This window comes from Aptenodytes patagonicus, chromosome 24 (assembly GCF_965638725.1).
Source record: "Aptenodytes patagonicus chromosome 24, bAptPat1.pri.cur, whole genome shotgun sequence".
Taxonomy (NCBI): Eukaryota; Metazoa; Chordata; class Aves; order Sphenisciformes; family Spheniscidae; genus Aptenodytes; species Aptenodytes patagonicus.
The window spans coordinates 493,870-515,019 of record NC_134972.1 but is presented as its reverse complement, the minus strand read 5'-3'; the positions used below and the strand labels follow the sequence as shown (position 1 = coordinate 515,019).

Below are 21,150 nucleotides of genomic sequence, written 5' to 3'. Positions count from 1 at the left end.
AAAAAAATCCTATTTTCGGGGTGCTTCCTGTTTTGAATACACTTGCATAGAGATCCAATTAAATATCAAATTAAAATCAGCTGGAATGTTTCACTTAAATGAAAATTAACTGTTGCCAGTATCTGAAGAGTTCATTTGCTGTTTATTCACCAATCTGGTCATTCAGAGTTCTGGAAGAATGAAAATTACTGAGCTCTGAGCATTTTCTTTTTCCATTTCAGGTTCCAGTTGTACTTCACATTTGAAAACCTATCCTCATGTGAGCGCATCATATGAGGAACTTCAGTCCTGATTTACAGAGTTGTTTACTTGCTGAACATGCTGACTGGTGCCTGATAGCATTATACAAAAGCACTAAGGTATGTATCTCTTTTGCCCTAAAAGTTCCAGGTGCTTAGTTTCCTTTTATAGAGTAATTGATGCTAGAAGGGACTTCTGGACATCTGTAGTCCAGCCCCTCCTGTTCAAAGCAGTTCAACTAAATCAGGTTACTTTGACCCATGTCTAGTCTGGTTTTGAATATTTCCAAGGGTAGAGATTCCACAACCTCTATGAGCAAACCTATTCTAGTACGTTACCGTCCCATGATGAAAACATCCTTCCTTCCATCTAGTTGCTGTTTCCTGTGCCGTGACTTGTATTCATTGCCTCTTGTCCTATTGCCGTGCACCTCCTTTTTCTGTGGCTCACGGTTAGTGTTGCTTTTAATCTACAGTATTTAATGTAGTCCAGAATTAGGGAACTTGACCGTATCCTGCAGGGATGTTTTTTGTTTGGTTGCAACTTGAGAGCTTGGTTGGACTGCAAGAAGGGTAGTCATGGCTAAGCCATGGATGGAATCTGAAAAGGTGCCGGTTCAGTTCAAAGTCTGGTACAGATATTTTGTGAGACTTTGGGCATGTCAATCCTTTGAAGTTTCAATTCTTCATCTGTCAAATGGGGACACAATCATGTCCCCTCTGCATCATCTTTGTTTAGCTGCTAAGTTCTTTGTTAACTGTATATATGACACCATGCATACAGGTAGGGGAACAGTGTTGCTGGTTGTATATGCTGCATTAAAATCGACAATACTTTAATAGTGTAGAAGCTCATTCAGAAAAGGGTTTTATTGTATGCTGGTTTTAATGTACCAGCCAAAGGGCAGTGGTCATGAATTGTTGACAATTAAACACTTAGCATATGAAGAGTTGAAGATGAGAACTTGTATGTATACATTTCCATCAATAATTCACAGGACATCAGAGCTTCAATGTCGGAAGTTGTATCTCTGCACAGGATGACAGTATATGAATGAAGTTGCTCCAGCCATTCCACTCCAATTGCTAATTTATTCATAGTTTACTAGCAGTGGGGAGAGAGGGGGAAAGGAAAACCCAAGGTCTGAGTTCAGTAGCCCTTGAAACAAAGATGCGTGCAAGCTTTATTTGCAGCATTTGATTTCTGAGTTGTGTATCTGTTTCAGCCTTGGTGAATGAGACCAGATTAAAAGGAAGCAAGTGAATACAGCCCAGATAAATTGACTCGAAGTAGGCCTTATCACCAAATCATTCCACTGGAGCTGAATGTTAACAAAAGTAAGGCAATCGTGTTCAAGATGATATGGTGAAACACGTTCTCATTTCCCTAAAAACCCACCCTGTGTTTGTAGCGTTTAATCCTGTGATTTGAATTGTTATTGTTGGCTGGTTCACACATCTCTGTACTGAAGACTGTTATCCCTACAAAAATGCTCACCATGAGTTAAAATGTATTAATGAGATAAAGATATGCCGAAATACTGACCTGTTACGCTAGCTGCTCTATGAGCAGAGAAGTGAGACATGGTCAATTCTTGTGTGCCTTTATTAACTAGTGTACTCCGGAAAAGTTTTACTAGTTACGAAACATGGGCGAAGGACATGATTTTTTATATCCGTTTAGCTGTGCTAGTACACCTCTTACAGAGGATGGCTCTGTCGTCAAAGAGGCTGTGTGTCATCTTTACAGGATTCTGACAACCCTTCATAGCAGAAAAACCCAGAAGGTTCAGGAGTCTTTGTGGATCAGAAACTGCAGAAGCAGATTTTGGATGGATTTGGCTCGTGCTGTCACTCAAGTATGAAAGAGTTGATTACTTTGGAGAACTGAAACGCATGCGTGCATGCACACACCCTCTCTGTCTGTCCCTGTCCTCCTACGCCTGCTGCTGCGCCCACCCCCAATGCTTGGTTTTCCAGGGAACTCACCTAAAATAATTTAGGCAGGCAGGGTCTAGTTTCCTTCTTGTTCTTAACTGGCACTCATTTGCAGATACATCTCAAAATTCAATATAGATACCTTAGAAATCACAAAATTGTGCCCCCCTAATTATTGTTTTGCCTATAAATTGCATTGCAGGAAGTCATGGTTTGAAAGGCTTGCCAATTAACTTTATACAGATGTCTGCAGTCCTTCTCATTTCAGTGGCATTGTGCAAAGTACATGTTAAGCAAAATTTGATGCGCAAGCTAGTTCATGAAATACATACGCCCATTTACATACATAAAGACTCCTGTTTATCTGTGTATGTACATTACTAGTACACATCAAATGTGGACACATCTGTTTCATTCAAAATATGCCAGATTAGCTTGGAGAATTTATACACATTTTTAGTCTATAGAATTTGCAAGCACATTTTGGGTGCAGCGACTTGGAAGATCTTTAGTTGAAAGCTAAACAGGCTAATTGGAGATGTCAGTAACTTCCATCAGGGATAATGCTAAGTAGTTGGAAAGAGTGACTGATGGGGGAGTGGTGTAGCTGAGACTAAAGAGAGCAAAGCATATAGCATTATAGAAGAACAAGATCTTGCACAATGTGGAGTGGGATTCCCTTTAATGAGTGGGCAATTGCGGCAGCCCCTGCCTGATAATGGGCACGTCCTCACACTGAATCCTGGAGCTGGGAAGAAATTTGCTTGAAGGTGCAGTTCCCGATAAAATGGACATGACTTGTACGTCTAACAGTCTCTTAATGAAGTGCATAGTCAGTCCTGTGTTGAGTAATTGTCCAGCTGGAACGGTCTGTTACTTCTTGTTATTTTAATTAAATATCTCCCTGCCTCAATAGCACTTGGGGATTACATTGACACAGCCTTTCATAGGAGGTCATTGGTTTGAGTCCAGGCTGTTCTGATTCCAGCCAGGGCTGGCTAGTGGCAGTCTGATGCTTGGTATGGAAATGAGTTGGTCATCCTCCTTCAGGGTCTATTGGACAAATGCGGGTGTTGCAAAACCACCATCACAACTGGCACTACTTAAGCCGTCTCATTGACCTTTTCACTGGCTCAGCCAAAGCTTTGATTTGTGCATGGAGATTAAAGAGTCTTCCCAGCTCTCGTTTCCTGAAATGACGCGTTTTGGTGGGACATTGTGGAAGTTTATATTGCAACTAGTTAATTGTGACACTGTTGGGTGGAGGAAAAAGTCCCTTTTTTTTTTTTAACTGATTAATTTGGCTTTTTTTTTAATACTAAAAAGAGGATATGAAAAGTAAACACATGCTGTTTCCTTATAGTCTCTTCTTACCATTAGGAAAACTGCAAAGAGATTATCAAGAAGCTTCTTTCTTTATTTCCAGTTTTCCCACTCCCTTTCTGTTCTTGTGCATGAGTAGTTTCTCTGAATTGATACTTCCTCAGATTCAGTGTTGTAAGCTTTCTTCCTGCTATGCAAAAGCACTTTGCTGTGCTTAAGGACTTTCCATGGATTGCGCAGAGAAGAAGAATGTAGAATGAAAATTACACATTTAGAGTGAAGCTGATCATATTTCATATTAGGACTATAGTTATATGTAATTTATGCAGGGCTAACATGCTAAATAGCAATTGCATGCATGGTTTGTAGATGTTAAAGATGGTTCAGACGTCATTATAAATCATGTTAGAACTGCAACTGCCAATTAAGAGAATGTTAACACATGTAGTAACATTGTATTAACCCTTCATAAACTATTCCCAAAGTACTGGTTCTGTACATGATACTCATTTTTGGACTGAGCTTAGAAATAAGAGTGCAAAATAAAGCTAGGTGAAGAACGGAAAGTTTATTCAGTTTGCAGTAAGGAGTTTTGGTGAGATTTTTTTCCACAGATAACAAATAATTTCATTTGATTAGGTAAAAAAAACCAGGAAAAAAATATTAGGTCATCAGAAATAAAATCCATAGATTCATTAAGACTGCATGGAAGTAGAGTAGATTCTGAGACTGACAATTTATCTGCAATGAAGTCTTGTTGGGGGGGTACAGATGGCTCAAAGGCTTTGAACTTGCAGTCTGAAGATGGCGTTCCTTTCCTGCTACACCCCATGCTCCCCCCCCCCGGGGTCATCCCATGGTAGACTGTTTATCCAAGCTGTGAATGTAGAAACATCAGAACCTTGGACTTTCAAAGTTCTTGTCATCCTCTCGACCCCCCTCTCCCTCCCCACCAAAACAAACAAACAAGGTTCAAAAGAAAAACCCTCTGAAGGGTGATCGTCTGAATGACTGTTGATTAACATTCTTGGATAAATCATCTGGAGGAGTGTGAAAATATTCCCCCTTATGACATAAAATGGGTTCTGTTACAAACTTAGGAACATGTTTAGTAAATCTTGTCTCGATTTAAAAATAATCACAGCTGCCGTTCCTGAATGCCAACACTCTCATTTTTCACATTGAAATATAAATGACCGTACATTAATGCAGCAACCTAATATTGCAAAGCTTAGATGTTTCCATCTTTAATAACATTAGAGATAAAGACAAGTGACTTCTTAGCCTCTTGATGGTTCCAAGAATTAACCAAATTGTAGGACTTCAAATTTATTAACAATTGCCAGATTTGAATTACTTTTATTCAATTAACTAACTCAAGGATGTTTTTCAATGTAATTGATGACCTTAAACACAATTGCTGTGGAAAGGAGGAATGAGATATGGGTAAATGGCATATTATTACATGCTTCGGCATCATCTTGAGTTTAATAAGTGAAATCTAAGTGGGAGAGAGAAATGTTTCACTGACAAAAGTTGTTTTTTGTCGTGTTACTTTCAGATATAATAGATGCTGCTTCTCTGACCAATATATTAGACTGGAATAGGTTGGTGGCTTCTGTAGTAGCTGGTCCAAGCTGTGGTCCAGGTCACCTTTCAGGGATCTGCTTGTATTTAAAAAATACTGACTTTAGGGGGGTTAGAAGCTCACCTTCTAACCTTCTAAGGTATCTCACATACCTTCAAGGATTTGGGCCATTAGTCTCCTCCTCTCCCAGTCCCTTCTCTGTAGATAGGCAGGGTTGTTTTCAGAATGTATAGTCAAGATTGGCAGGTGCCAAATGATGGGGGGTGGGGAGGTGGGAATGGCGAGGGAATATAAATGCCAAAGATTATCCATCTGATAGATAAAGCCTCAGGATTTAGCTAAATAGACATTTACTTTGGTACATAACAGATGTCCAGATATCCTTTGGGATGAATTCATTTATTTAAATCCTATCTGCTTTAATGAAACACTTTTTAAAAGCTGGAATGAAACCTGACTTAAATGCCCACTGAAATGTCTGCCAAAACCCAGCTGCTTGATAAGGGTGGTCTAACAAACGTGCCTCAACATATTACCCAGTGGTTGATCAATACTTTGGTGCTGTCTTCAGTAGACGAGACCTTAGCAACTACAGGTTCCTCCCTTGCGCTGATATTGCTCTGCTTTCTATAGCCACTGCATATCTTAACAGGCTAATCTTAAGAGCAGTTCAGTGTTACTCAGCTGGCTGCAGTTACGAGAAGCTGTAGGAAAAATCTTAAATATGCTTAACTGTGTTGCAATGCATTATGAAGAAATAGGAAAAGATGACTAAAAGTTGTTTTTCACAAGTGAGATTATTCCTGGCTTCTTATACCAAAATTATCATAGTGATACAGCAGCGATGACAGCGGTACAGTCAGTTTGCCATCAGTCTCAGGAAGGTAGAGTAGGAAGGGGTTTTTTTCTTTTTTCTTTTTTCTTTTTTTTTTTTTTTTACTTAAAATGCTCACTGTTTCCTATTGATTGTTTTGAAGATATATTACGGCTGAAAAATCAAAACCTGGCTAGCTTAAAAATGTAACTGCTTTTCAGCAAAGTGCTAAACCGAAAGAGAACTTCTTGGTGTTTGAAGTTTCATGCTTGGCATCTCGGGTTTCGGGTATTTTCCAACCACTGTAGGAATTGTTTTTCAAAACTAGGATTTTTGTTGGTGAGTTGCTTGGGTTTTGTTTGTTTGCCTTCCTTTGGAAATGCTTTAACCATCTTTCTTAGCTGAAGAAAAGGAGTCAGATACCCTCTGATGAATGTTTTACAACTGTCTTTTCTATTCAATGTGCATTTTTGTTGCGCTGGAACAGGAGAGATGGAAGGGAAAACCACTCTCCCCCCCACTCAACTTAAGGTGAGCCCTGTGTGTCTGACCTTGGTTGTGTATTTGCCATCACACAGGTTTGACTTGGTGAGTGCCGGTGGCACAAAGAAGCTTTCACATGTGGCCCAAGCTTGAAAACTGGAACATCCTGTATTATGGAGACAAGTAATGAGGAATCAGGGTGCTCATATGAAGATCCCAGACTGCTCTGACAAATGCTGCTCAAAAGCAGAGGCTTTGTTTCTTGGCTGTATTTAGAGATTAATTCTTTAAACAAATACAGCATTTTTAGAAGCTGTAGGAGTTTTCAAAGAAGACTGCAGAGACTCATCATGAAGTTGATACAGTTGAGGGGTTTGGGGTATTTCATTTAACTTAATTTCTTAGGGTTTACTGAAGAACAAATGCATCTCTTATTACCTGATGTAGATTTGTCTATGACTGAAAGAAGACAAATAAAGACATTAAAGGTTGTATTTTCAGAAGTCCCTAGCAGTATGCATAGCTGGAGGCAGCAGGAATTTAATTTTATTTTCTAAAACCTTTAGAAAATATGAATATAAGGCTTCACTTAAATAGATCTTTTAGGTTGTCCAGACTGCTCCCCAGCACAGAAGGTGAAAGAGATCATTTTTTTTTTCTTTACAGTTATGCCTACAAAACTGCGACCATATATCTTTCCTTGTATGGGGGCAATATTTTCAATGACTGTTGAGAAAGAGAGAAATACATTGAAACACTGATGCAAGAGAACTCCATTTTCTAGTTTTTGGGAGACCAATATGCCATGTAACAATTTGAAATGCGTATGTTCTGAAGGCAAAAGGAGAGGAAGGGGGGAGAATGAGCACTGACAGAATCTTTGATAAAAGACAAAATACCAATTCTAAAATTACTGTGTTAGCTACTGTTGACCTAAAGTAGATCCTAAAATGCAAAGCCATACAAGGGCTTTTGGCCACAGCCACTGTGACACCAGAAAAAGTATTATGTTAGCAAATTTGCTATTGTGTCCTATGTAACGTAATAAATACAGCTTTAGGATGCATCTTCATTAACAGCTTAGTCCCCCACCGCTGCAGATTTTGCCTTAATCTGACCCTTTCCTCAGAGTAGAGAACGTGCTGCCCTGGCTTTGAGCTTTCTGCAGGCATGGGTTGCTGGCACAGCTTGAGGGCACAGACCTGGACTGGAGTTTTGCTTCAGCTGGCTTGCAGCTGGCCTGCTTTGTAGCAAGGGTGCTGGCTGATGGAGCTAGAGAGCGGGTGTAGCATTATAAGATGATCACCTCGAGTGCTACGTTCTTGTTTAACTGCCTCCTCTTCCTGTACTGAAAATTGTTGGCTCAGCCTTCTAGTCCTAGCTTTTCTTGCTGGATTTCTGTTGCATTTCCCAGCATTTGAACAGTCTTAAAAATCCTCCTTCCAGCTGCCTAGAACCTCTGGGACTGTTCTTACTGCTGGTGTGTCTTGCCATCGACAGAGGAACCACTTGCTGTAGCACACGTGAGGGAATATACATTCTGCTGCAAGTACAGCACGGGGCAGGAGTTTCCCTTTTTATTGCAGCCAAATACAACAAAGAAGCAGAAGTTGTTTAATCTTGAGCTCATCAGCACAGTTTCGTGTTGCATTTAGTTACTCTGTGTGTTTGCATGTGTGTGCATCTGTTATCTTTTTGGTAGGCAAGCTTTTCTTTTGTTTGTTGACAGTTGCAATGAGAGTTGATATTGTACCTATGATACTACTCATTGATTACCTTCTCACTGCTCAATCAATTCCTTGATGTGTTGTTATTTGGCAAATAACTGTGATGTAAATTTAAAAAAAAAAAAGAAAAAAAGCTTCTCTAATCTCAGATGAAATTTATCTAGAGAACTACTATATGGGCAAACCCCCACACTATTTACCACCAAGATGCACTGATATGGCACTCCAGTGCCATGATCACGCTGTGAGGATGTTTCATCTAGCTAAAATTTTACAGCATATAAGTCATTGTGATAATTCCTCTGAAAATGAAACATGTGAGGATCATTTAATTTCCTTTGCTTTTCTGAAATCAGACCAATTATTAATTGTTCACATTCTAGTTTCCTACGGTCTGCCAAGGACAGGATTCTACCTACTCCAGAAAAACATTGTCAGCACTTTGTTTTCCACTTTGTACAGTGCACCACACACCCAGCTAACGTAGAGGGTGGTTGAACTGTTGCGGCTGCAATCATCTTTTCATTTCAGTCTCCCAAATGTTCACAGCAGTAAACATCTTAAGTATCTTTTGGCTATATCATGCTGCCAGCAAATCCTGATGTATGATCCTGCAAACTATTTGTTAGAGGTATGAACTAAGGAATTGGCATTTGGATAGAAAAGCAGAGCTTGCATTTGAGGAGGAGTTATGTCTTAGTTAATCTTAGGATATGAAATATCTGTATTGTTGGGCTGCCTGTTTATTTTTTGATTGGGTTTGCTAAGGCTGTTAGATGCCTTAAAAGCAATTAGAGCTGAGATTAGACATTTGTCACTAAGCAGATAAATTTATAAATGAAAATAGTTATTAGATGTCTGAGAAAAATTTAAATAAAATCTTAATTAAATGAAGAGGAAATGCATCTTCGTGAAGATGATATGCCTGTGAGAATAATGGTTTGAAAAAAAAGCTTGAGAGCATCTAAAACTAGTATTTGGGGTAGTGTAGAGTCTAGCTTTTCCTGGAGTGTTATCTGCCATCTTGGATGAGATGCAGAGGCTGAAGTTGGGATCACCACGGCTGAGATGATCTGATTCTGCACTTTGAGTCATATCAACCTTTGTAGTTATACTAAAGAGCAAAAATTCTTTAGTTAGAGGCTGTATCAGGGTTGTGTCTTTGGTTGCACATCGGAGGATCTATCCTCCACATCGGCAGGTTACATTAGCACCTGATAAAAAAGGAGGTGTTGGGAGCAAAGGCTTATGTGTGACTGCTGCGACTGATGCAGGGCTGATGCTGAACACAGACTCTTCCAAAGAGCTCTGACTCTTAAAACTCTTTAGTAGTGCAGATTGTTATACACAGCAGCAACTTGCACAGGATTTGGGTGGCTCTTCGATCCTTTGTGGGTTTCAAATAAAGGCCACTCATCTTTATGAAGTGGATGTCATTGCAGAAATTATGGGTCTGTTGTGGAAATATTGTGGGGAAGATTCCTGTTTTATATTCTGTCCAAACAACTGTAACTGGTCTTTTTGCGCCTGAAACCTCTAAATCTATCCAAGAAGTCTAAATGATTTTGTAAAGCCTTGAAAATGCAACTCGAATGCAACCTAATGGCTGAGTAGATCAAGGGGGAATAGAAGGTGCTATTTGCTGCCTGAGTCATGAGCTTTGTAAACTTGGATCCGGCAATACCATGAACAGGCCCAAGCACCTCTGAAGTTTGCTTATTTTTCTCATGTCTTTCTCACTAAGGAGTATTTTGAATAGACTCTGCAGGAGCAGTGCAAACCTTAGAGGTCTCCACAGATAGAAAGTAAGAAATTGGCCACAGAGCACTAGCTCATTTCCCTTCAGCAGTAGTTCTATCACTGATGCTACTAGGAGAAGTTATTCAGGGCTGTAAATCTCCAGTAACTGAATAGCTGGTACTACAAGAAAGTATAGATATGTTCTTCTCTTCCTTACAGGCATGTTGTGAGGGCTGTTGGTGTTGGTACATTTTGAAAAGTCAGCATACTATGTAAATATTAGTTACTGTTGTTGTTAATTTTAAGTATTTGTGCATGGAAACAAATTGGTAGGCTGAAAGGCTCAAGGCTAAAATTCCAAGCATGCCTGATGGTGTGTATATATATACACTTGATATATACATAAAAAAAAAATAATCACAACTGTTAGTATTGATCAAAAACTTAATTAGACATGTACAGATCCATTGTCCTGGAAGAGAAACTATAGATCCCATGACACAAACTTCTTAGCATGGGTAATTTATCTAGGTAACTCTTGGTCAGGTGGCAGGAGACTTTGCCAGTTGGACGAGGATCAACTGAGCACTTAGAACATTTCAGGTTTCAGCTGCGTGCAGAGATCTTGTACCTCTTGCTGCTCTAAAGAAATAGAACAAAACCACAAACAGGCGTTTTCATCCTTCCTTCTTCTATGAGTTTTTTTTTTACCTTTTAGAGTCACTTATTTAGACTGATTAAAACTTTCCCATTTCTTTCTCTGTAGCAAATGTTCAAATGTGGTGGTTTTTTCTATTTTATCAGAAAATTAAGAAGAAAAAAAAAAAGAGGGTTTGTGTGGCATTTATGCTGTTGAGTGAAAACTTGCTTGGTTTTAGCTCAGGTACTAAAGTTTTCTGGTTTGGAATTTGAGAAATTTTCCATTACGGTATCACAGGATTTTATGAAAACAAAATTATTTAAAACTTTTTGTAGCAATGTGGGGTTTTTTTAGTCTCAGTAAGTATATGGCAGTAGGACAGCTTATGACGATGCTGCTTCAGCTCTCGTAGGATCAAAGGATCCAGGAAAAGACATCCCCTGAAAATCGGTACAGTTTCTTTAGACATCACTCTCCTCAGTTCACTCTCAGATCTGGCAGAGTTTCAAATGGACTCTTCCTGGAGAATTATCAATACAAGGTCTACTAACTGCACACTTTAGCTTTTACCTTTATTAGGAAATTATATCATGAATAAATATGAATGTTAGCTAAAATGATACTGACTGTAATGCAGACGTAGTTAATAGAGATATGGAGAAAAAGTACTTTCAACATCATTTATGATAAGTAAGTTCTGAATCTTGTTTGAGGGAGGTGTGTATTGCTGGCCAATTCAGAGTAAAAATAGTGATTAATTATGATGTTTCGTACAGAAATCAATCTCTCATCCATAGATAGCAATGAATTCTTAGGACAAACAAAACCAGTTTTTTTTATTCAGAAGCTTTGAGATGTGTAGTCTGGATGCAGATATAGGGGACGAAAAGTTTCCTTCTATGGATTGTTTTGTGGATTTTTTTTTTTTTTAAATGGAGTTGAACTACTTTGCCCATTCTGTGTCCCAACCTTTTTGCTCCGATGGAGATCCTGGAGAGGGGACCAGGTCCTGGGGCTGGGCAGGGGTGACTTCATTTGGAATAGATTGCAGGGGCAAGCAGTGGTCTTTATCTGAGCCAGGAATAAGGAACTAAAATAAAAGAACTCAGAATCTGGCCTTGAGTTTCATGCAATTTTCATTTTTGTTATAGTAGTGGAATTACGAGTAGTAGTACACAGAAACCTCAAGAGATGTGGGCTGTAAATTGCTAAGCAAGGTGCTCTTTAGTCATAAGGGGAAATATTTAAAAAATATTTTAAAAAATAAGTAACACATAATGGTTAGACATCATGACAGACTTTATAAAAAGTGCTTCCACCATTTTGGCATCTAAACTCATGATTTGAGCAGGGAATTGTTTTCAAAATACCTGATGTCCGTGTAGCACAGGGAGAGGAGGGAGCAGCTGGACAGACAGCACAGATAATACAAGCTTTAGGAACCCAGGTTAAAAATGTTAAAGTACAGTACAGTGCTGCCCTCTGAGAAGCCTGAGTTTGCTTTGAAACCAAAAATGGTACGTTTGTGTTTGTGTGGGGCTCCGCTGCGGCTTATATTTTCTGCTGCTTCTGGTTAATAGGGCTAACCAGAACTAACTCAAAGGAGCTCTGTGTGGTACTGCACTTGCTCCAAATCCCTTTGACATCTTTCTATTGAACTGGGTGAGAATTAATTCAAGCCCTAGTAAGCTAGCCAGACAAGTAGCAGGAGGTGAAACACTGTAGAAGTGTCATACCCTAGATCACACCACAAGGTCTGTGGCTGAAGCCTGCTGAAATCCAGACCAGCACTCTTGGCTGCGAGAAGTCACCGCTTCTGAATGGGGGAGAGCTGGGGGAGAAGAGGAGTTTAAAAGAAAAAACATGTCACTAATTCTGCAGCTTCAGTTCTGCATTGTTTCTCAAACTCGGTATTTTTCTGACTAAAAAGCACTTAGATTAAAAAAGAGGCAGCAAGCTGTTTTCAGTATGTTTACATTTGGATTTGGTGCATGCAATTAAATGCCTTTTGCGTGGATGATTAGTTTGTACGTTTCCTCCCTCCCCCCCCCGCCCAACCCTTTAACACAACTTTCATTTTTAATCTGCAAACATTCCTTTTGCTACTCTCACCCTGTGAATACGGGGAAAATAAAAACAGTTTAGAATTTGCCCGAGAAAAATATACAGGTCAGGTGGATTAGGAAAAGATCAGGTTGCCAAATACCCAGGGAACAGGTGTTTTATTCAGTGTTTTACACTGGCTGCCAGAAAATCCACAATATAAACATTTAATAATCTAGGGAAGGCAAAGGGGTCGGGGGAGGGATGACGGTGGGCAAGGCAATACTGTGTCTTTAATTTTCTTTTCTGAAGGAAGAAAGTCTGCATAGCAATGACAGGATCACTTGTTCATGCCTTTAATGTGCGATCTGTTTTCTCCAGTGGAGGGCACTCAGTGTATCACAAACTAGAACATTAGCACCAACAAGCTCCAAAGCATCATCACTCTCTGGAAAGCCTTCTGAATTAGACAAGAGCTGCCTCTCAGCACAGCTACAAAACACTTTAAACCTGACCAGCTAAATGGATAAACCTATCCTGCGTAGCTTTTAAACTGGGGTCTTACACAGCACAGGAGGCCTGCCTGCTTCGGGAACTGGGAAGCTGGAGGATGGATTGCTGTGTCTGGGAATGGCAAAAGGCAGCAGAATGAGAAATGCTAGGTACCGGGAAAGATTTTTTTATTTCTCCCAGAGAAGTTGGTTTACCTTCGTGGTCTGCTATAGCTTTTACTTGCTGATTGCCACTTAATGCCGATGGTTCTCTGATGACTTACACAACGGCTCTCAGAGCTTAGAGTCCCTCCCTACCCCCCCACACACTCCCCCCATCCTTCGTCCTGTCTTCCCCACCCCCAACCCCTTCCCTATCCTTTCCCTTCCTCATCCCCAAAATTCTTGCTTGTCCTCTCTAGGGAACTTTGTGTGGGTTACTGGCATGCACGCTGGATGGCGGTGATGTGAGTGGCAACCGTGCTGTGACATGAAGATTCTGATGGTTTAAAGAAAAGAGACCAGTTTTAAAAAGAGAGCGAGAGAGGCAAAGGGAAAGCAAAAAAGGAAAGAGAGAGAAGAAAACAGCTGGAGAAAGGAAAAGGAGGACGTTTGTTGATGACAAAAGGATGGGTAAGTGAACTTTTCTTGTTTGTTAGCACAGCTGCAGCTGTATGGTATATTTTTTCAGTTGGATTATTAGCTGTTCAAGAGGGGGAAACAGTCTAAACAGCAGCAGTACATTCCTTTGCCAGGTGACTCACTGTACTTGCTATTGTATTTTTAGATCATGTATTCCCCCCCCACGCACATACACACCTTTCCTCCTGCAGTGGTTTTATATGTAATTAATCTGTAAATGCCTGCACCGAGTTAAGGACTGTGGAGAGTACGTTCGCTGTCTGTACAACCCACCCACGCACCTGCACACGTATAGATAAGTACATGTATGCATGAGGCATGCTCATACCAAATTTCTTCTGGGTTTATATTCATATTCGATGAGCCTGTAGTGGTATTATTCAGGCTGTCAGAAAGGACTGTTAACACTTTGCAGTATGTGGGAAGCAAAGGGGAGGGGGTGATTTTGTTGTATAGGTGGTTTTGAAAAGGCTCGTTTGGTCTTTGAAAAGATACCCCTAATATTGCTGCTACATTTCCAGCAGTCATTTGCCAGTCTTATTTTTTCAAGTGTGACAGGTTTATTTCCCTCCCTCCTTCCCCCTAGCCCCCAAGTCTGTAACAGCCAGAACATATTTCTAGCTGGCTGCTGCTGGCACATAGGCAGTAGCAAAAGATGAGGATTTAAATTAAAAATCTAATCGTTAAAGTGAAAGGCAGAGACACATAGTCAGGGGCATTTTAGATTAGGAATTATTTTGCAGATCGCACATTGGTTTAAAATTGGATTAAATAACTGCAGCACAGGGTTGGTTTTGTGTGTGTGACAAATAATAAAGTAATTATTTATCGAGGAGATACCAGCCCTTAAAATATTCCCTGTTGGAAGAATGCATTTTAATTCTTAGCAAGATTGCAACTCTGGACAGAGGCACCGGTCCTAAAATTATTACAGGCTAAGGAAAGCGTGCGTATGTATGTTGGATTTTCTGACAACCCCTCCACCCCCTTTCATAATTATTCGAAGAATGTGGAAAATGTGACTATCTTCACGTAACAGCATTGCTACTATATGGTAAAGTTGACATCTCAAATGCAAAATCTTAAAATCAATATTGCTGTGGAAGAGAGAGGGGAGTTGAAACAGAAATATACCCCTTTAAACTTTCTGTGTTTTGCTGCTCCTAAGGCAGTGTTTATATGTAAGTATTTGTGTGTATATTTTCATAGAGTATATAATGTTTATACGAAATAATAAATGCTTAGGTATTCACACCTACATGTAGATAACTTTAATATGTGTTAAGACTATGATTTATTTTAAAGAAATATGTCTTCTACCATTATCTTGGTATTGAGGTCCCATACTAGCGTTATATGGTATACTTCTCTATATAGTTGTACTTTGTTTCTGTGCATCTATTTATATATTTTAGGTACATAAAAATAATGAGTAAACCTACTCTTAAAAACAAATCACTTGATGCAGAAAGTAAAGCCTTTACTTACTGTTTAATTTTACAATAAATACATATTTTAAAGATGGATCAAACTTTATGATAAGTAGATTTCTCACTTTTTGCAGTAATTTTTGGAGGAATTGGACTTGCAATTGCTTTTATTAAAGAACACGTTTAGCAGCACATAAATACCAGAAGCTTTGGCTCATTTCCTTTCCAGCACTATGGAGCATTCAGCACAGTGACTTGACAAATATGTTTATTGTTAAAACCTCAGCATCTAGCGATGAGGATATACCAGCTACATTGAGAGATGATGTACAGGAGAAAAGCAAATAGAGAACAGGCTCTTGGTCCTTCTAAGGGATCATAAATCACACAAAAGTGATAATAACGAGAGTAGTACTGGTGATGGTGCGGGTAGGGGAGATGGCAAGCCAGAAACTCAAAGGACAGGCATTTACACAACAAAAAGTGCAAGATGGGAGGCAAACAGGTTGTCTTCAAAATCCACTGCTTCACTAATGCTTTATTAGAAACCCCATTGACGTTAGTAATCTCTTGGCAATTTATTTTAATAGCTTTCCAATGCACATTTGTTTTCTTTTTAATATTGTAGGTTTCCATTTAATTAAGCAGCTGAGAGGCATGAGTGTGGTGTTAGTGCTACTTCCTATGGTGCTGTTTGTTATGCTTGCGGGGGCTCAGCGAGCTTGCCCCAAGAACTGCAGATGCGATGGCAAGATTGTGTACTGTGAATCTCATGCATTCAGAGACATCCCTCAGAATATTTCTGGAGGGTCTCAAGGCTTATCGTTACGGTACAACAGCATTCAGAAGCTTAAATCAAATCAGTTTGCGGGCCTGAATCAGCTCATATGGCTTTATCTTGACCATAATTACATCAGCTCTGTGGATGAGGACGCATTTCAGGGGATCCGCAGGCTGAAGGAATTAATTCTAAGCTCCAACAAAATTACCCATCTGCACAACAAAACATTTCACCCAGTCCCCAACCTCCGCAATCTGGACCTCTCTTACAACAAGTTGCAGGTTTTGCAGTCTGAGCAGTTCAAGGGCCTTCGTAAACTCTTGATCTTGCATTTGCGGTCTAACTCACTGAAAACTGTGCCGATCCGAGTTTTCCAAGACTGCCGAAACCTTGACTTTCTGGATTTGGGCTACAACCGCCTGCGGAGCTTATCCCGTAATGCTTTCGCTGGCCTTTTGAAGTTGACAGAGCTCCACTTGGAGCACAACCAGTTTTCTAAGATCAATTTTGCCCACTTTCCACGCCTCTTCAACCTTCGCTCGATTTATTTGCAGTGGAATAGGATCCGGTCTATTAGCCAAGGGTTGACGTGGACTTGGAGTTCCTTGCACAACTTGGATTTATCAGGAAATGACATTACAGGGATAGAGCCTGGGACCTTCCAGTGCCTCCCCAACTTGCAAAAGCTGAACCTGGATTCCAACAAACTCACCAACATCTCTCAGGAGACCATCAATACATGGATCTCGCTCATCTCCATCACTCTGTCCGGAAATATGTGGGAATGTACTCGAAGCATTTGCCCCCTGTATACTTGGCTTAAGAATTTCAAGGGAAATAAAGAAAGCACTATGATATGTGCAGGCCCTAAACATATCCAGGGTGAAAAAGTGAGCGATGCTGTGGAAACATACAATATCTGTGCTGAAATTCAGGTGGTGGTTACTGAAAGATCATACCAGGCACCCAAAACCCCCCCGAGACCTGTCTTCATTCCTAAACCTACCATTTCCAAACTCGAAAGCAATCAGCCAACATCTGCTATGCCAAGCCCTTCTGCAGACCTCCCAACACCTGGAGTGGAACCAGAGTATGAGCACGTTTCCTTTCACAAAATAATCGCTGGGAGCGTGGCCCTCTTTCTTTCTGTGGCCATGATTTTGTTGGTTATCTACGTGTCGTGGAAGCGCTATCCAGCCAGCATGAAACAGCTCCAGCAGCACTCTCTCATGAAGAGGCGCAGGAAAAAGGCCCGAGAGTCTGAAAGGCAAATGAACTCCCCTTTACAGGAGTATTACGTGGACTACAAGCCAACAAACTCTGAGACCATGGATGTATCGGTTAATGGATCTGGGCCCTGCACGTATACCATCTCTGGCTCCAGGGAATGTGAGGTATGAACCATGATCCTCCTAAAACCATTTCAGCTGCTGGGAAGGAGAGGTAAATGTTTGAAGCTCTTGAGGTGTCTCTAAACACTAGAAAGATTAATGAGATTTTTTTGCTTTTGGGTTTGCTCAGTATGAAAGGTTATCTCATTAAATAACAACAGTCAGGGAAGTGATGGTGATTATTTTGATTAATTCAGACTTACAAAAAAAAAAAAACAGATTAAGTTGAAGTAAAAACCTATGGTAAAGGCATCTGGTGTGTTATTCTCCTCCTATTTGCACCCATTTTGTTAGCAGTGGCTACAAGAGAGTCCCATTTTTAATGTATTTGTAGAAACAGAGGAGTTTAAGAACCTTTTCTGTTTTAAAAATAAATATGGAAACCTGTTTACTCCACACCCCACGTCAAACCTTGAGGGCTTCGTGGCCTATTTAAAGATAACGCCAAAGATTTTCTGCATTTCCTGTCTGGTTCACAAGTAAACCAGGGGACGACAGGACTGCAGCACATCCTTAGAGTTAAGCACGCACTTGTTTTCCTGGAGAAGCAGGAGCACACAAGCTGCCTTACTAGCTCTTCTGAACTCGAGCCTTGTAAAGGCCCCAAGTCAAACAGTACATTTGCAAATATCTGGGTTGGGAGAGGGGGATTCTTGTGGGTTTTTTATTTCTTTTTAGTGATCGGTGAAGGCTTAGCTTGAGAGACAACTCTACTGGAGTTAATAATTTCATGCGCTTAAGGCCGTGCTGTGATTTTGACTCAGCAACATGGGAAATACAAATAGGAAAAGCTCTCAGTGCTTCTTTTGTCTGTTGTTCAGCTTTGGCAAGAAAATACTGTATTTTTTCTTTGCTGTATTGTCAATGACTCTATTAATGTGTATATAAGAAATGTTTTTACTTGTGAATGCCATTGCTTATTTATACCTGGTGAGGAGGATTTGCGCAATTACATTTCAGGACTCGTTACTTAATCCTGCACATGATGTGGTATTAGGGGACCATGGTTGATTTTGCTTCCTTGGTTGTGGACATCCTACCTGAGAGTGCTTAATGTGCCTGTTGAAATTTATTCATATCCATTTATGCAAATTGGGTTTGACTATGGTAAATTTTGACCGAAGTCTTTGACAGCCAGGTAGTATGAAAGGTGTGTTAAAGATGAGCAGCGTTGAGCAGGCTGCAGCTCTAGGATCCTGATTTTTTAAAAGCGGATGTTTTCACTTTCTGACAATAGGGCATCTTTAAGATGTTTCATATTTGGCACCTGAAATACCTAGCTGATTTTGGACCACGGAGCTAAGGGGAAGGAAAAAAAAAAAAACCAGTGTACGTTTTGGGGTTGCTTTCTCTGGAGCAGTGTTGTCTTCAAAAAAAGAAAACCACCTGTCATATCCTTGCCATTTCTACCAGTATCATGTGAATGAAGGTGTGGTTTGTTTTTTTTTTCCCCCTGTTAGCAGCACAAGTAGAAAGTAAGTGATGCTAACAAAGTTATTTTGAATTTTCACTGGCTGTCACAAGGAGCATTAATTTGACCTGAAAGGCTGTCTCCTCTTCATGCTCAAGTTTAACACCGTTGAAGTTTCATTAGCTTGAATAAAATGCTGTTTAATTTACACCAAGATGATATGGAAGACAGCTGAATCTGCACACCATAACTGAAAATCCATGTAATGAAACCATAATCTGTAACGGAATTTGGATCATGATCGTAGTGCACAGAAGATAGGGAATATGTGATGTTGTTTGGGAGACTGAAATTCAGATAATTTGGATTGTGGCAGATAAATAAAAAGTTGAAGAGTCCTAACAGGTCTAGTAACAGAAGGTCAGTGTGGCATAATTTCTTCATGTTGATGTCAGTTGTTACACACAGCATTAAACACAAGGGGACCCCAGTTCGCCCGGTTTCCATGTCCTATCGCAGTACCAGAAGAATTTTATTCTGCTACTCTGTTCAGGTTAAGTTAAGCTGGTGCACAGCTTTGCAGAACTCAAGCTGTTTATCGTGTTGTCTGTGGGATTCTTGGTTATGGTGTAAATCAGTAAGACTGTACTGAACATGATAGTGCTGTCCCAGGCTGTGACTGGTAGAAAGTACACTCCGTACTTGCGTGGTGATTTAGTATGCATTGGCCATTAGTACAGAAGACTTCAGGAGACAGAAAACAGCAGAACATTGAAGGCACATGTAGCAACCATAAGCCCCCACTGAAATACTATCTTCAGCTTGGATTTAACATTCTTCGTCTCCATAGCTACAAGGTTCCACTTGTAAAAGGATAGATATGCGCTGTTCAGTACTTAAAAATGGTAAGAAAAAAAATCCTTGTAGTGTCTTCAGCAGTGGAAAGGTTTTATGTTTGGGGAAAAAAGAAAATGGAACATCTCATTATTTACTGATTTACCCAGGTGTACATACTTGTGGGAAAACTGTTATTTTGTACAAGTGAGACATAGCTCAGGCCCATCCTCCTGTCGATCATATTCATTGTGCTCAGACTGAGGTTTCTCCCAAAAAAGGACCACTTAGAGGGGAGAAGAGTGTCTGGTTATCACAATGAAGGCAGGCGGGCTTTCAGAATTCATTGCTTACGAGTTTATTGATTTTATTTTTTTAAGTAATATTTTTCAAATGATTGTCTGCTTTCACATGTCTACTCCCACACTCACCTGTAAGCAGCTAAGGTGTCCAAAAATTGTGTGTCTTTCAGGAAAGAAATGATGGCTTAGTTCTGTTTTAACTTGGGAAAGATGCCTGAGCATACTCTGTTGCCGGTAGTTGGGTGATAATGAATGGTTTCTGAGTGTGGCCTAAGGTCGTGTGAGCATGCCTATTACGTTCACAGTTACGATTTTGTTTTTAGAAGTATCCAGCTCATCTCATCCATAAGCCACTTGTTTTCCATGGCAGAACTGGCCTTGAAATAGCACGCTTAGGTATTTATGCAGGTTCTTTTTTTCACAGCAGCTACGCACGTGAGCAGGGGCGGTGTTTGTTGTTGTTTTAAGTTCGGCGAGATTTCTAGCATATAACAAATCAACAGAGGCGTAGGAGAGGCGTAGGGTCCTTACACTGCAAGTAGGGGAGTTGCAGGTCCGGTTTGTATGGCTGCTTTTTCAAATCCATGCTTTATGAATTATTTCTTGTACTACAGAGAGAGCGCCAGAGTCAGGCTTGCTGTAAATGGGAGCAACTCTCTTGGCATCAGTGGGATTATAATCACTGACACCTGGCCTACGGTATTCTATTTAGTCTATTGGCAAGGCTTTCTAAAATAACTGGATGCTTATGATTTTGGCTCTCACCATCCAGTTAGCAGACTGCTGCTATCTCATTTTGGTGTTTGCTTTGCTTTGTGCATGTGCATCTTATTCCCTCTCTCTTTCATATTTATTTGTACATTTGCTGAAGATCTGGGAGCCATAAAAAGCAATTTCATAAACCAAGCTGTAATATGTATTTCATACGTATCACACACAGAATATCTGCATATAGCACGCTATGAAGGTATATGGGGAGAAGGAACATTGCTACAAAAATGTTTCCTTCTTTCTACTGGAAGGTTATTCATCTCCTGTTTCTCAGGCTGGCAGTTACAAAACAAACAACAACCAACCAAACAAGTGAACATCTTTTCTGTGTTAACTGAGCACAGTTGATGTGAAACCCTTTGAGAGACGATTGACACAGACCCTGTGAGGTTACTTTTTACACTTCTGCTTCTCAATGTCTAGCTGTACCCCAGCACTTGACAAACAAGCCCACCTGTTCACATACAAGTACATCTCTGCTGTGATGCTCCTGGGTTTTCCATTGGAGTGAAAACCAGGGCAGTTGTCACTTGTATTCATACATGCTAAATCAGTCACACAA

General features: G+C 40.2%; 1 protein-coding gene across 4 annotated transcripts in view; it reads left to right on the top strand.

The window, feature by feature from the left end:
- The first annotated feature begins 271 nt into the window (after nt 1-271).
- LRRTM4 (leucine rich repeat transmembrane neuronal 4) overlaps nt 272-21,150 on the top strand; it is a 239,638-nt gene continuing 218,759 nt past the window's right edge. Inside the window, exons 1-3 of one of the 4 annotated variants that reach the window (XM_076359001.1) lie at nt 272-359; nt 13,449-13,659; nt 15,727-17,273. In XM_076359001.1, the coding sequence (XP_076215116.1) occupies nt 13,656-13,659; nt 15,727-17,273 (1,551 nt within the window). In that variant the 5' untranslated portion in view covers nt 272-359; nt 13,449-13,655. The other 3 variants (XM_076359002.1, XM_076358999.1, XM_076359000.1) reach the window with 3 other exon arrangements.